Below are 14,365 nucleotides of genomic sequence, written 5' to 3' on the forward strand. Positions count from 1 at the left end.
GTCAGTGCGAGGGTGCGACTTCTATTGATAAATTTGGGAGTTGTTTATGGGGGTTTGGAAAGATTATCAATTATTTTAATAAAACTACCAAACATAAAAGCCCTGTCATACAATAAATAGATTTAGGCCAATATATTAATTTAAAAAATGATTATAGTTTTTTTTAAATTTTAATTAATGATATATATGCAAGTTTAATTGAAGGAGTTAATCTTTCATTGTGTATAGTCACTGCAACACTTTGTTGCGGGCGATTTGATGCTTTGCATGAATGTTACATTATTATACATATATACTCTTATGTGCGTGGTAGTAAACTAAAGAAGAAAGCAATAGCGCCACCTGGGGAGTAGTTCCGGTTTTGTGCGGCTGCGCTGTTTGTTTATCCCACCCTTGTTTTAGTGTTAGAAACGATTTACATGATCCCAGTTTCGTGCAGATTTGTTAAATTTACGTTCATAGAAGATGGAGTCAATTTAATGGAAATCATCTAACCATGTAACGATAATAGACATTGTTATTATAATAGAGCCAAAGGATTTTGTAAAAGAAAATGGCATCGATAACTGCTGAAGCAATGGAGGGACCGGGTGAGTTGTTATAATAATTAATTGATATATTTATCTCCGAATTAAAAGTAGTACTTAAATTGTGTTGATTATCCGATCATTATTGAAATATTTATTTATTATTCATTGATGCCGCTGTTTACTTTGTACAGTGTTTGAGCATATTGTTCTAATGTCATGCATTATTAATATCAATTTCAGGTGTGATAGTTTTGTTGATGATTTGGTTAAGCATAGATAAATAAAAGTGACTAAGCAAGTATTTTTGGACAAAACGTTGATAAAGCTTTTAAATTCGAAATGTTTTCCCAGACGTCCAGATCCAGTTCACATCCAAAGTCATTTCACCCACAGGAAGTGGGGTCATATTGGGATGATATGAGGATTGATGGTGGAGTGCAGGGTATACTAGTGGCGTTTGCTGTTTATTGCAGAATGTGAAGGGGGATAAAACTTGATAGAACAGTGTCCTATAACCTTTGTCGTGTACAAGTGTCAGTACCGTAAAGCATAAAAATAGGCAAGGCGTATCTTGTTATAGTAAACTCTTTAAATATTTATTTATTGCTGGCATACACTAACACAGTAGGACTGTCTCTTGCTTGTTCATGAGTTGACACGTTTGAGTATGAACACGATTTTTTTTAAGAATCCTATGTAAAAGAAAAAATAAAATGGCAGTAACTGGTCCTGTGTGAAAAATTACATAACATGGTAAGCTAAATGGACTCTGGAGCGAAAGATATGGGAGGAGTCACTTGATGATTGCTGTATTGTAAAACAGTTTTCTGGTGACCTATAAGTTCTCAAATTGCACTGATTCACGCTTGTCCAAAGTGTACAAACAACTTATTTGCATTTATTTTCGTTATTTGTTAGCATTTACAATCCTATAATTTCAACAAAACAATTACTATCTCTTGATTCTGCTTAAATCAATAAATATATCCAAAATATACTGCAATGTTTAAATAAATATTGAGCTGTGATTGTCAGCTATATTACAGATTCTAATGAATAGTGTATGGAATCACTGAAGCTAACCAACTTTTTGTCGGCAAGACATGTTTCAAAGGGTTTAGCACTGTTCCTCATAAAGTGTAAATTATTTCATTATCAACACTTACTGCCTAGTGTTCGGCAGACTCTTTTTTTGTATTATTTACCGGACATGTCTCATTGTTAATGGTTGCAAGCCTGCTCTGAATTAGCTTCAAGAGTACTCAGGGGAACATTACTTGGTCTTGTATTTTTCTCTTTGTACATCAGCAGCCTTGTGATTACGATTGATTGCTGATGTTGCCTTGTCACAGATTACTGCTTATGATACAGACCAATTGTGAACCATGCACGATAATAAAATCCCACATGACAATAAAAATAGAATAGTGGGCATGGATGTGGGTATCTGATTCAAACCCTGAAAATCTTGTTGTTGTAGGGTTTAACGCCATTTTGCAGCACACAATATGCTATACATGGCGGCCAGTATTAATGGTGGAGGAAGAACCCGGGGAAAACCCCGGAAAGAACCACCGACCCATGAGCAGCTACTGGCATGGTTTCTAACATACCCACCCTGAAAATGTAATATAATGCAGATGACAAGAAGAAAAAAATCCAGTAAAATCAAAAGTTGACATTGTTAAACAGAAGTGTCACAAGGCTGCTATGTACCAAATGTCACTGAGAATATTTGCACTGTGACTGGTATGTGCAAACAGGTATTGACTGTTCCATGTATTAATGATTTTCCCAAGAGAAAAACTTTAAAATTCAGTTTTAACAAAACAGTCCAGTTTCTTGACTGCAATATGGTGCTTAAAGAATATTGTCATCAGACATAGAAAATCACTGTAGTCAAGTGGAAATATATTTATCTGTCATGCAAAAGGATCACAACCTTAGAAATTTCTTACTACTTTAGGTAGCCAACTCATGTCAGCACAAACTATAAATAATGTTTGTTTTTTCTGAGTGAAGAACAAAAAAGTTCTGTCAGTATTGAATTGAAAATTTCTGTTTCTTCCGTAGAACAACAATGACATGCAGAGATGGAATTAAAGACATTCAATTGCACAGAGCAGGCACATGGCAGCAATATGTAAATTATCAGCTGTGCAAATACCCTTTTTCTTGTCAGCAGCTGAAATTTGATTGTTTTAGGGTTTTTTTAAACCTCAAAACAATTTGTAACCCTTGTAAAATAAGTTCTGATTAGATATAAATTGAGACCAGTTTGCTCTCCCTTATGTAAGGTATTGACCTTCCTATTAATTTTTTTGATAACTTTGGGTTAAGGACTTGTTTGCATCATAAAATGTGTTAACATGTTAACACTGTGACTGGTATGTGCAAACAGGTATTGACTATTCCATGTATTAATGATTTTCCCAAGAGAAAAACTTTAAAATTCAGTTTTAACAAAACAGTCCAGCTTCTTAAACCAAGTCAAAGAAAAGTTGTTGTTGTTGTTTTAGTGTTTAACGCCATTTTTCAGCACACGATAGGCTATACATGGCGGCCAGTATTAATGGTGGAGGGAGAACCCGGAAAGAACCACCGACCCACGAGAAGCTACTGGCAAGCTTTCTCACATACCGACATTGGCCAAATCCGACACAGTACTAATTAAATATGCATAATAAGCAGTATTCGTTATCATCAAAAGATAAAAAATCAACAAAATATAACAGAAGGACATATTTGTATATTTTTTGTTTTCATGGTTACAACATGTTCTAGTGTCAGGCTCATTTGTTTTTATATGAGATTCAGTAATATCCTTCATTTCTTCACTTCCCCGCTCCAGTGGCCTAGTGGTTAGAGCATCCGCCATGGATGTGGGGAGGTCGTGGGTTCGATCCCCAGCTGAGTCATACCAAAGACTTACAAAAATGGTACTAACATCTGCCTCGCATGGCACTCAGCATTAAGAGGTTAGTGTTAGGACTGGTCGGACTGGTGTCAGTATAATGTGACTGGGTGTGACATCATGCTACATGACTGCGGCATGATGTCCTGGTGCAAGACATCACTATAAACTGCTAGATTGCAGACATCGTAGCGATATGACTAAAAAATTTTTTTAAAGCTACCTTAAAAATCCAAATCACACATTCACTTCCCCATATATTTTAATTGCCTTATTAAAATTGAGGTATTTTAGGCAAACTCTGATGTTTTTGTCACAAGGTGATTCAGCATCTTCTTTTCCACACTCTTGATCCTGTTCAATACTGAGAATAACCTTTTACAGTCTGAAAAATATGGAGTGTAACATTTTGTGAATTGATGTGCAAAAAGATACCAAGCTGCCTGCATCTTAATATCTTCATTATGTGAATCATGACAGAACATATCTTACACAGTATATATATATATATATATATATATATATATATATATATATATATATATATATATATATATATTCATTCATTTCCATCATTGTGTTTGTTTAATTTCTTTATTGAATTAATGTCAGATAGCAACAAAAGAACATGGCTCCTGAGATACGTGCCAAGAACCTGATTAAATTGTGCTAAACCAATTTAACATCATCAAATTTTGCACTCTGAAAGTGGTCAGTCATGGTCTAGAAGAGTGTCAGTATTGAATTTTTCATGTTTTACTTTCCAGTTGTAAACTTGTTGTTTATTGTTTGAGAAATATTTCAAATGTAAGTGTAAGAAAAATAAACAGCACTGTCTATTTAGATGTGTTCAAAACAGTTAAAATTGAGTGATATAAATTGCTCTTTTTCTTATTTGGATGACAGAAAAGATAAACGAGAAATTAATATGGCAGCACCCACAGATCAGACTATTTTTCTCTTTCTTGTAGTAATCAGTGCAAATACAAGAGCTTCTCTTGGAAAAAGTTACATTGACTTGTCACATTTTCTGGAAATTATTAAGTAGAAACAAAATCACAACTACAACTACTGCTACTATGGTACTATGAGAACAAAAATGTATTGGTGCCCAAGGAATTACACCAGCCCGCATCCTACTCCCATCTCACCTTTTGTTAAGTAAGTGAATCTGAACTAAAATTTAGCAACACAGGAATCTTACTATTTGACCCAGCAATTTCCACCCAAGGATATAAAGTCTTCCATTCTTTGTTGAATCCCTTCCTTCATTTGGGTAAGTCATACTATCTGAATTGGAATCATCATTGGTGATACAATATAATCTTTGTAGCCAGGCCAACATGGGCTACATTGTTGCACTTAGAGTGCAGGCTAACAGATTTCCTACAAAAATTTGTGTGTCATGCCCCACAAATCGTGATTTCTGTACATCTACATGGCACAATTTTTTGTCGGAAACAAATCTGACACTATATGCTTTTCATTAATGGATGTCCACTGATGTCTCTTTCAGTGATAGCAGTTTCCAAAATTGCAGAAGGTGGTACCACTGTTAGATGATAATGAATATTTATTTTAAAACAATGCATCTGGCAAGGAAAACACTAAAAGTTGTTATAGTCAGCTCAGTTTAAATGCAAAGAAAGATGTCTGTTAGTGTAACATATTTTCAAGGTTAAAGTCACCATGACAGCATTGGAAGGTTACATTTATTTTGAGGTTGAAAAAGAGCCTTAATTTTTGCAAATACTCAATTTACCATGTAGTTTATGATTTGTTAGGTTGAAAAGGAAAGTAATCCAGAAAACTTTGGCATTTGCCATAAAATTCATGTTGGTAGATAATGAGTGTACACTAAAGTTAAATGAGAGACCAAGGTCTGGAATGGAAAATTCTTTGGTGAAGCTCATTTCAGGTTAACTGGATAATGTTTACTTGAGCATATGATAAAACTTGTATTGCAGTAGTGGGAGTGTTCAAGGAAAATAACACAGTAGAGTGCAGACCACAAAGTTAAAGTGGCAAACTGTTGAAGCAATCAAGATTACCTCATTTGTGTAGCGCTGTTAGTACATATGTGTATTATTTACCTTCATTATTAACTCTAAAATGATTTGCATCCCAGATTTGTAGGGATGGGTATACAATGTCCCCTGCCCTTTGGGATTCTATGTGCAGCAATGGGTCTAGCTAAGGTGATGTGTTCATTTTTCACAAGAATTTACTTAACTTAAAGCAGGTAAAAAAAAAGCAAAGTGAGTGCTTAATTATCCTGGATTCTCTTAATTAAATCACCAGGAAGAGGTAAGAAATGTCATTTAAGGAATATAGCCCCCCAAAACAACTTTTAAAAAAAAACAAAAGGTGAGCTACCAAATCCAGGTATCACTGCACACAATGACATGGTCGCAACATTGAATAAGAGTTGTGTTGCAAGATTTAATTCAGTTTACATTAGAAAAGAGAATTTAATATTTGCCGCTTTTTCTTTTACAAATATTTAAAAAGCACCGGATGCTCCAACAAAAGAGAACATGTATAAGTCAGCTTGAATGTACTTTCTAAATACTTTATGCTCAAACTAATACAAATGTTGGATTCTTTTTTAATCACAAATGTTGGATCTTTGTAAAAACAGGTTGATACCATTTTAAAATTGTTACTGCCATATTCTTCTGCAATGATTTCTATAGTTACACTGTGCTGTGCGCTAACTTCTGTAGATTTTCATTATCATCTGAAATGTGGGGCAGGAAACATTATTCTTGTGCTTCTCTTGACCATTCGAGATCTGTTTTTCTAATCAACGTTAGTCTGTTATTGACTAATATTTTCTTCTTTAATTCCTTTGTTTCACTGAATTTTTTTATGAGTTCATTTTACGGTTAAATCATGCATTTCTGCATGATCCTTTGTTAGGAAGTTTTGGTCCCTTCCAACATTAATTCAATTTAGAGAATACATTAGCAGAGGTCACTAGCTTCAATGTAGACAACAGCCATTCTAAATATTTTTTTAAAAAAAAATTAAACTAAATTGTCTTCTGAACACCATGAACATATAATTTACATAGTTTTAGAAAATCATGATCATGGGTGGGTGGGATATGGGTTGCAACTTTATTTTGTTATGATAAACCCATTCCCACTTTTACAAACTTGTTGTAAATCTTATGTAAGAATGTATTGCCCAGTGATTAGCCCACATATTCCTGGAAAAAAATTCTAAGAAGGCTGGCTACACAAGTTAATCATTGGAATAATGATGTACGTAATTCATTACCATTGTAGCTGACTTTGAACTAAATATTGTTTCTTTTTATTCAAGAATTACATTAATATGCGTCATGGAAACTTAGAAAATACCTTTGAATTCACAGTTCAGCTGGAGTTGAAAGGAAATCTTGTATTATACATTTAAGAGGCAACCACGCCTATATATATCAACGTGTTTGAATTTTAATAAGACAGGCATTCATCAGTGACATATGTAACTTGTCAGGCTATATAGTACATGTGCAAAAATTCTGGGTGCCATAAGGACTGCGAAAATCTTGAAATATTTACTAGCCCTTTGGTAAATTTACTAGCCTTAGGCTAGCTGGTTTCAAGCTCTGCTGTAACCTTTGTATGCCCCACATAATGATGGTAGGGGCATACAGCGTCCACTTTGCCCATCAGTCCATCCATCCATTCATCACACCTTGGCTAAAGTTTGTGTTTAGGTCCTTTCAGGCATTTTAGTGGGGCATCTAGGGTCCATGGACACATTTTCAGTTGTATTTCATTTTTCTTTTTTTCTTTTATAGATAAAAAGTCAAGGGCAGACACTCTTGAGGTAAGAAAATTTTTAAAATTTGTTTTGGGGGAAATATTTGCCATGGAGGGGGAGTTTTGCTAGTCAGTTGCTGTCTTCATTCATTTTGAGGAGAGTGATGGCACTATAATATCCTTGTCTATACATGCATGAATGGAAAAGGTGTACCAACCTCTGTCGGAGAGGGAATCCTGTTGTTGTAGGGTTTAACACCATTTTTCAGCACACGATAGGCTATACATGGTGGCCAGTATTAATGGTGGAGGAAGAACCCAGAAAGAACCACTGACCCATGAGAAGCTACTGGGAAGCTTTCTTACATACCCACATTGGCCGAATCCAAGACTTGAACCCACACAGACAGAGGTGAGATGGCAGTGATCCATAACGGAGTGAGTTCTTTAGACCACTCGGCCTCTCGGGGCCCATCAAAGAGGGATAAAAAATCAAAATTTTGTTTTATTGCAGGTGATTTTAGTTGTGCATATCAGTATTGTGTAAGAAATTTTTAGTTTCATCTGAGATTTTACAAGTGTTGCTGATAAAAAAAAAATACAAGAAGTTGGTTTTACACAATATTCGAAAAACTCCAGGGCTCTTGGTATTTCAGGCATAAAATTTTCTCATTGTATATGTGGCATTTTATGAGAGACCTAGAAGTAGTAAAACAATCTCAACAAGGAAAAAATTCCTGCTCAGCCATCTCAGCATTTTCTGTGAGTTGACACTAAATAAGTAGATAGGAGAAACCCACAAATTTTAAAAATGAGGTTGGTGTCAAGTTCATACTTTTACCCATACAAACTATACATAGGAAACATATCATGTGTTTATCATTGCTCTAGATGGGATACATTCAGACAAATGTAGATTTTAAATTTCTTGGATTATCTTGGATTATCTTCCCACCACTGCCCATGACAGAGTGTACATCAGGAATATTGCATAGCAGCTGGCTTAGAAACCTACTTTTAACATTTAACCCATCTACTTTTACAACACTCAAATACTGTTGCGTTTACTTAGGCTTATACTTATATTTATGAGCTGACTACATTAAAACATAATGTGAAAGCTGGTTTATTATTCACCTACCATATCTGTGGAGGGGTATTTACTTTAGAGTTTTTTGTGTCATCCATTCCGTCCATTGCTAATTTTGTTTGCAGTCACTACCCTTTAAAGGACTTAATGGATTGAAATCAATTTTGATGTGAGAATTTACTTTCAGAATATTTGTAAATATATTTTATAACAAATATTTAACAGTCGTGTGACAACTTATTCACACAGGATGTTATGTTTATATGTGTATAGCTAGGTACATAGGTTTTGTGACACATGGCATGGTGTTTTGATAAAACAATTTCTGTTAAAGATATTAAATTATATAGACAAGATTTATGTCAAAAATACATTTACCAGATCTTTAATTAAAAAATCTTTTAATTAAAAATTTAAACTATATAGAAAATACCCTGACATGGTTTACAAATCTCTGTAGGTCTATAACTTTATATACAAAAATCCAGAATATATGTTACTGTCATTTGAGATGTTAATAGTCAAAAATGTTTTTAAATTTCTTAGAAGTTTAAATTTGAATACATATAAGATTATGTATGTACAAAGTGCATCATTGATGTACATGTAACTTTTGACCTTTTCATTCAGGGTTGAATAATTCAAATTGGATTGTACATTTCTTTTATGCATAATATAATATTAGTACATAAAGTTGTTCAGTATTCCGCATTACCAGTTACCAAACTTCATATCATATTGCAGGCATCTATGACTGAAACAACAAAAGGTGCACGTAACAAGACACTATCAGGGCAGACTTTTAGGGAGAAGGAGAGAAAAATTGGACACAGGCGTGTTAATGAAAAGGGCCAAGTCACCTTCAAGAAGGTAGATGGAATAGATTTGTGCTTTCAAAACAAGTCCATAGTGCACATATATTTTGTATATGGACTTCTTTAGTATCTTAAAGATTATTTCCTTTCTATCACACCAAATATTACCTAGTTTTACTTGATACAAATACACAATTTTATTTGAATTAATTCAGCTATATACTATATAGTAAAATGTCTACCATGGGGAGGCAGGCCCTTGCTAGAAAGGGAGGTAACTTATACAGTACACAAATAGGTAATTTAATATTGGGGTGGTGAACACAGAGTGAATGAAGGTGGGAATGGCTCAGTGACCTTATGAATCAAGACAGGTATCACAATTTTGGAATTTATATAGCACAGTTATTGCCAGTGTTAAGTTTCTATTTTAAAGATTCAGCGCTGGACTTTACCTAAAGATAACCGAGGCAAGCCTGATTTTCATTTCTTGTTGCTGAATTTTGCAGACTAGTGTCCACGGTATGACTTTGAACTGAAACCAAAATTTGGTTGAAGCTTTCTACTTAGGAGATCTAGGTCAGTTTAAGTTTTTGTTGTTTTCCGTCCAGATTTTGTGGAGTAATAGCATAAAATTTACTTGGAGCTTTGCCCTTTAGTTTTCCACATAATCAAATTTGGTTTGAAGCTCAGCATTAAAAGTTGTAGGTACAATTTGATTTCACTGTTTTGTACGAACAGAATTAAGGCTCCTGTTTCACTTAAAACCTAATTTTATATGGAGCTTTGTATTATGCGGTTCTGAGCCATTTGTATTATGCGGTTCTGAGCCAGGTTTCATTTTCACCATTTATAGTCCATACTTGACCTAGTACTTTGCCTTTTAGTTGCATCATATGGAGATGGGGGGCGAATGTGTTACATGGACACATTTCTTTTTTTATTTTCATAAGAAGGCATTCATTATTAGTAGTACTTCCCTATCTTTACCTTTTACAGACTTATTATCATCTCTTATCAACCTAGTTGGTTGTTGTTGTTGTTGTGGGGTTTAATGCCATTTTTCAGCACACGATAGGCTATGCATGGCGGCCAGTATTAATGGTGGAGGAAGAACCACCGACCCACGAGAAGCTACAGGCAAGCTTTCGCTTAAAACCTAATTTTATATGGAGCTTTATATTATGCGGTTCTGAGCCAGGTTTCATTTTCACCATTTATAGTCCATACTTGACCTAGTACTTTGCCTTTTAGTTGCATCATATGGAGATGGGGGGCAAATGTGTTACATGGACACATTTCTTTTTTATTTTCATAAGAAGGCATTCATTATTAGTAGTACTTCCCTATCTTTACTTTTTACAGACTTATTATCATCTCTTATCAACCTAGTTGGTTGTTGTTGTTGTTGTGGGGTTTAATGCCATTTTTCAGCACATGATAGGCTATGCATGGCGGCCAGTATTAATGGTGGAGGAAGAACCACCGACCCACGAGAAGCTACTGGCAAGCTTTCGCTTAAAACCTAATTTTATATGGAGCTTTATATTATGCGGTTCTGAGCCAGGTTTCATTTTCACCATTTATAGTCCATACTTGACCTAGTACTTTGCCTTTTAGTTGCATCATAATGGAGATGGGGGGCATATGTGTTACATGGACACATTTCTTTTTTTATTTTCGTAAGAAGGCATTCATTATTAATAGTTATCAATAGTACTTCCCTATCTTTACATTTTACAGACTTATTATCATCTCTTATCAACCTAGTTGGTTGTTGTTGTTGTGGGGTTTAACGCCATTTTTCAGCACACGATAGGCTATGCATGGCGGCCAGTATTAATGGTGGAGGAAGAACCTGGGAAAACCCTGTGAAGAACCGCCGACCCACGAGAAGCTACTGGCAAGCTTTCTCACATACCCACATTGGCTGAATCCTAGACTCGGACCCACGCAGACTGATGTGACATGGCAGTGATCCGTAACGGAGAGCGCTTTAGACCACTTAGCCACTTGGGGCCCCACCTACTTGGTTGATTTTAAACATTTATCACTTTGTGCTTTGGTCTTGGGTCAGTACACAATGGCAACACTATCACTTTCTTTCTCTGTGTGAGAGAGTGTATGTGTGTGTATATATGAAAGTACTCCAGTTAAATATATGCCTGCTGTATATCCTTTTCATTAATCATACAGTACATACATCATGGATTACGGATTGTCCACTTGATTCAGTGTATGTGGGCACAGCAGCAAGCGATTAAGTGCCTGTTTCGAATAGTGTGTTTTCACAATGTCTGGTGGCTGTCCTCTAGTGCTTAATCTCATGGAAATCCGTCATGCACTTTGTATATTGAAAATGTAGGAAATAACTTTAAGGAGCAAAAGTCATATACGCCTGTAGTTGATATTACTCCCTAATTTTGACATCAGAAAATATGTGCACACAAATGAAATAGAGAATGATTTTACACTTTTATCACTTGCATATATATCCAGCAAGGATTTCATTGTTTATATTGTTTGTTTGATGATTTTCCTGACAAGGATTCAGTTGTCAGTTTGTGTAATGTTGCCAGGAAACTCGTTGCCATTTTCTGATTGGTTGTTTTTAAATTACAGATATTGATCACTATTTTGAAAGTCATCATGCATGCTTAATAAAACCGAAGTCAGAATGAATATATTTTAATAGATATTTTGACATAATTTCCATCATTTTGTCATTTATAGATGTAATATTTAATTATTACCATTCACCAGTTAAGTTTTATTAAGTTCATGAAAATATGAACCCCCCAAATATGTGCAGATTTAAGTAAGATCTGCTTGTTGTTGGAGTTGTGTTTTGTTTCTTTCCACTTTGAGGATAATAAAATAAGTCGCAGGTGAAGTTTGAGAAGTAAGCTTATCTTTGCTTCACCTCTTAGTAAACTACTTGGAATATCATATTATCCTTGGTCTGCAATGAAAAGGAGTTGTTGCCCCTGTGTGCCAATCTTCCCATTGGGTAATCTTTCTGTCAGTCTCTCCATGTCTGATTAAGCTTGTCGTCTCTTCTCGTCCCTTACCGCTTGGAGGATTTTAATAAAACTTTGTGGGTTTTATGTATGGAGATAGTGTATACATGCAAAATGGTTTTAATAGCAGCATTACATTATTGTGCTATTATTGCATTGTTTTCCTTTTATGGGACACTTAGCCCCCATACCAAGCTATATATTTCCTCCTCCAATTAGCAATTGGAGACAAAATTGACAAGTATATGATTCCAGTCAGATTCCTTAGCCAGTATATGGAATATCTTCCTTTTTTAACTTGGATTTTCATGTGGGATTTACAAAATTCAGTTTGCTCAACAAATTTAACCTTCATTACTGTCCTTGACCATTTTCTTGTGGTCAGTCATATTCTTTTTTGTTGAGTCTTTTTCTCCCAAGTCCTTGCATTTGTTTTTGTGTTCCATTTTGCTGAAATTGAAGGGTTTTGCACCTCGCTTAGTGGTACCAGTGTCAGGGTAGGTATTACTTTATTCCTGGTAATACTGTGTTTATAGACTTTTCTCACTGATCACATTGTGTCACAATATATGAGTAAGTGGGGGCACAAAAAAAGCCCTTGGACACTTGTCTTATCTGTCTATCTTATGCTAATTGTACATGCCTGGAGTTGCCTTTTGACAGATGCAGTATTTGACTTGCAGAAAGTCACTGCAGTTATCATGGGTGGAAGAAAACTCCCTCCTCATCCCTGCACAGCCCATTGCTCCCAGGATCTTGTCCAACAGAAGAAAGGTGGACCACCACATTCATCAAGATCATTTCTTTAGAGGTCTCATCCCTTCCATAGCATTGCATGATTTGAGGGACCAGCAACACCAGTTACTGACAATGACATGGGAACTGGTCAAGAAGTGTGCCCACCCAGATTGACAGATTTTCCCTTTTCCCAAGTATTGTAAACAGGACCAGCAACACCAGTTACTGACAATGACATGGGAACTGGTCAAGAAGTGTGCCCACCCAGATTGACAGATTTTCCCTTTTCCCAAGTATTGTAAACAGGACCAGCAACACCAGTTACTGACAATGACATGGGAACTGGTCAAGAAGTGTGCCCACCCAGATTGACAGATTTTCCCTTTTCCCAAGTATTGTAAACAGGACCAGCAGCACCAGTTCAAAACTCCCTCCTCCCCATCCTTTTGTTATACAAGGCAGTTGTAGTGCTCTTCTAAAGGGTCTATCCCTCTTTTGTTTGATGATTTTTTATGAGTCTAATCCTGATTCACAGCCCCAAAGCCCACCCGTCTGAACACACATGCATTAGATTTGGGATGGGGTTCTCACCTGTTTCCAGAGTATTGTGTATACTGGCTTATAAGTGGACTTTTTTAAAAATGAAAATTGTATTCATGTAGTGTATGGGTCATCTTATAAGCATAACATAGAATAATAAGGGCAATGATGGAAATTTGAGATGCATGTAGCATACAAAAATACTGTGAATTCAAATTTCATTTCTTTTCTCATCACAATTCATCCTTTCTGGATCATATTCTGTGAAAGCGTATAGCCCTAGAATAAAGGTTACAATAAGTCTTAATATGATTCTAAAAATGAAATTCAAAGTAAATGTATTTATTTGATCAAAATACTTGTTTTTTGAACAAGTAGACTATGGCATTGATGGACTTAAAATCCTAATACACCATTATGGAACTGTAAATCTAGCATAAACAGTAGAGTGCTAATTCAAGAAAGTTAATCTTTGGGTCAAGCTTAAGTTAGTGAAAAATCTTATCTTTGGAGCAGAATTATCCAAAAGACAATACCTGTGAGCTGTGGAAAGGGGTTCTCAGTTTGAAACAATGAACTGATAAAAGCTTATACAACTAGATGTCTTTTAAAGATTTTGATTTCAGGAGGGGTCTTACAGGGTGAATTAGGAAGGAGATGGATCTTGAAGTGTGTTGTAAATATTGAATTATTGCTATTTCCTCTGGCCCCCCCCCCCACTTTGTTTTATTTCCCCCTTATGTTTGTGACAAGTGGGGAATACCCCCTTATGAGAGCACCTCTGCATATACATGATTATTGTACCTTGTTCACCTTTTGTGTATAGGTCATTTTAGGCACTTGTGAGGCATTAGTGTTCCATGAACGCATTTCTTTTTTTCCCTCTATATCCTCAACTCTCTTCCATATCCTGTTTCATGAATTTGTTTGAAGAAAATTTTACAA

The 14,365-nt window shown here is 35.4% G+C and overlaps 1 protein-coding gene across 7 annotated transcripts in view; it reads left to right on the plus strand.

The window, feature by feature from the left end:
* Positions 1 to 364: 364 nt before the first annotated feature.
* The window catches only part of LOC149794094 (phosphatidylinositol 4-phosphate 5-kinase type-1 alpha-like), a 153,930-nt gene continuing 139,929 nt past the window's right edge, over positions 365 to 14,365 (plus strand). For all 7 annotated transcript variants that reach the window (XM_089968053.1, XM_089968052.1, XM_089968057.1 and 4 more), the window contains exons 1-3: positions 365 to 590; positions 7,256 to 7,284; positions 9,052 to 9,177. In XM_089968053.1, the coding sequence (XP_089824179.1) occupies positions 554 to 590; positions 7,256 to 7,284; positions 9,052 to 9,177 (192 nt within the window). In that variant the 5' untranslated portion in view covers positions 365 to 553. The remainder of the gene's footprint in view (positions 591 to 7,255; positions 7,285 to 9,051; positions 9,178 to 14,365) is intronic.

The sequence above is a fragment of the Sinohyriopsis cumingii genome, chromosome 8 (assembly GCF_028554795.1).
Source record: "Sinohyriopsis cumingii isolate HCF-2022 chromosome 8, ASM2855479v2, whole genome shotgun sequence".
NCBI classification, from domain to species: domain Eukaryota; kingdom Metazoa; phylum Mollusca; class Bivalvia; order Unionida; family Unionidae; genus Sinohyriopsis; species Sinohyriopsis cumingii.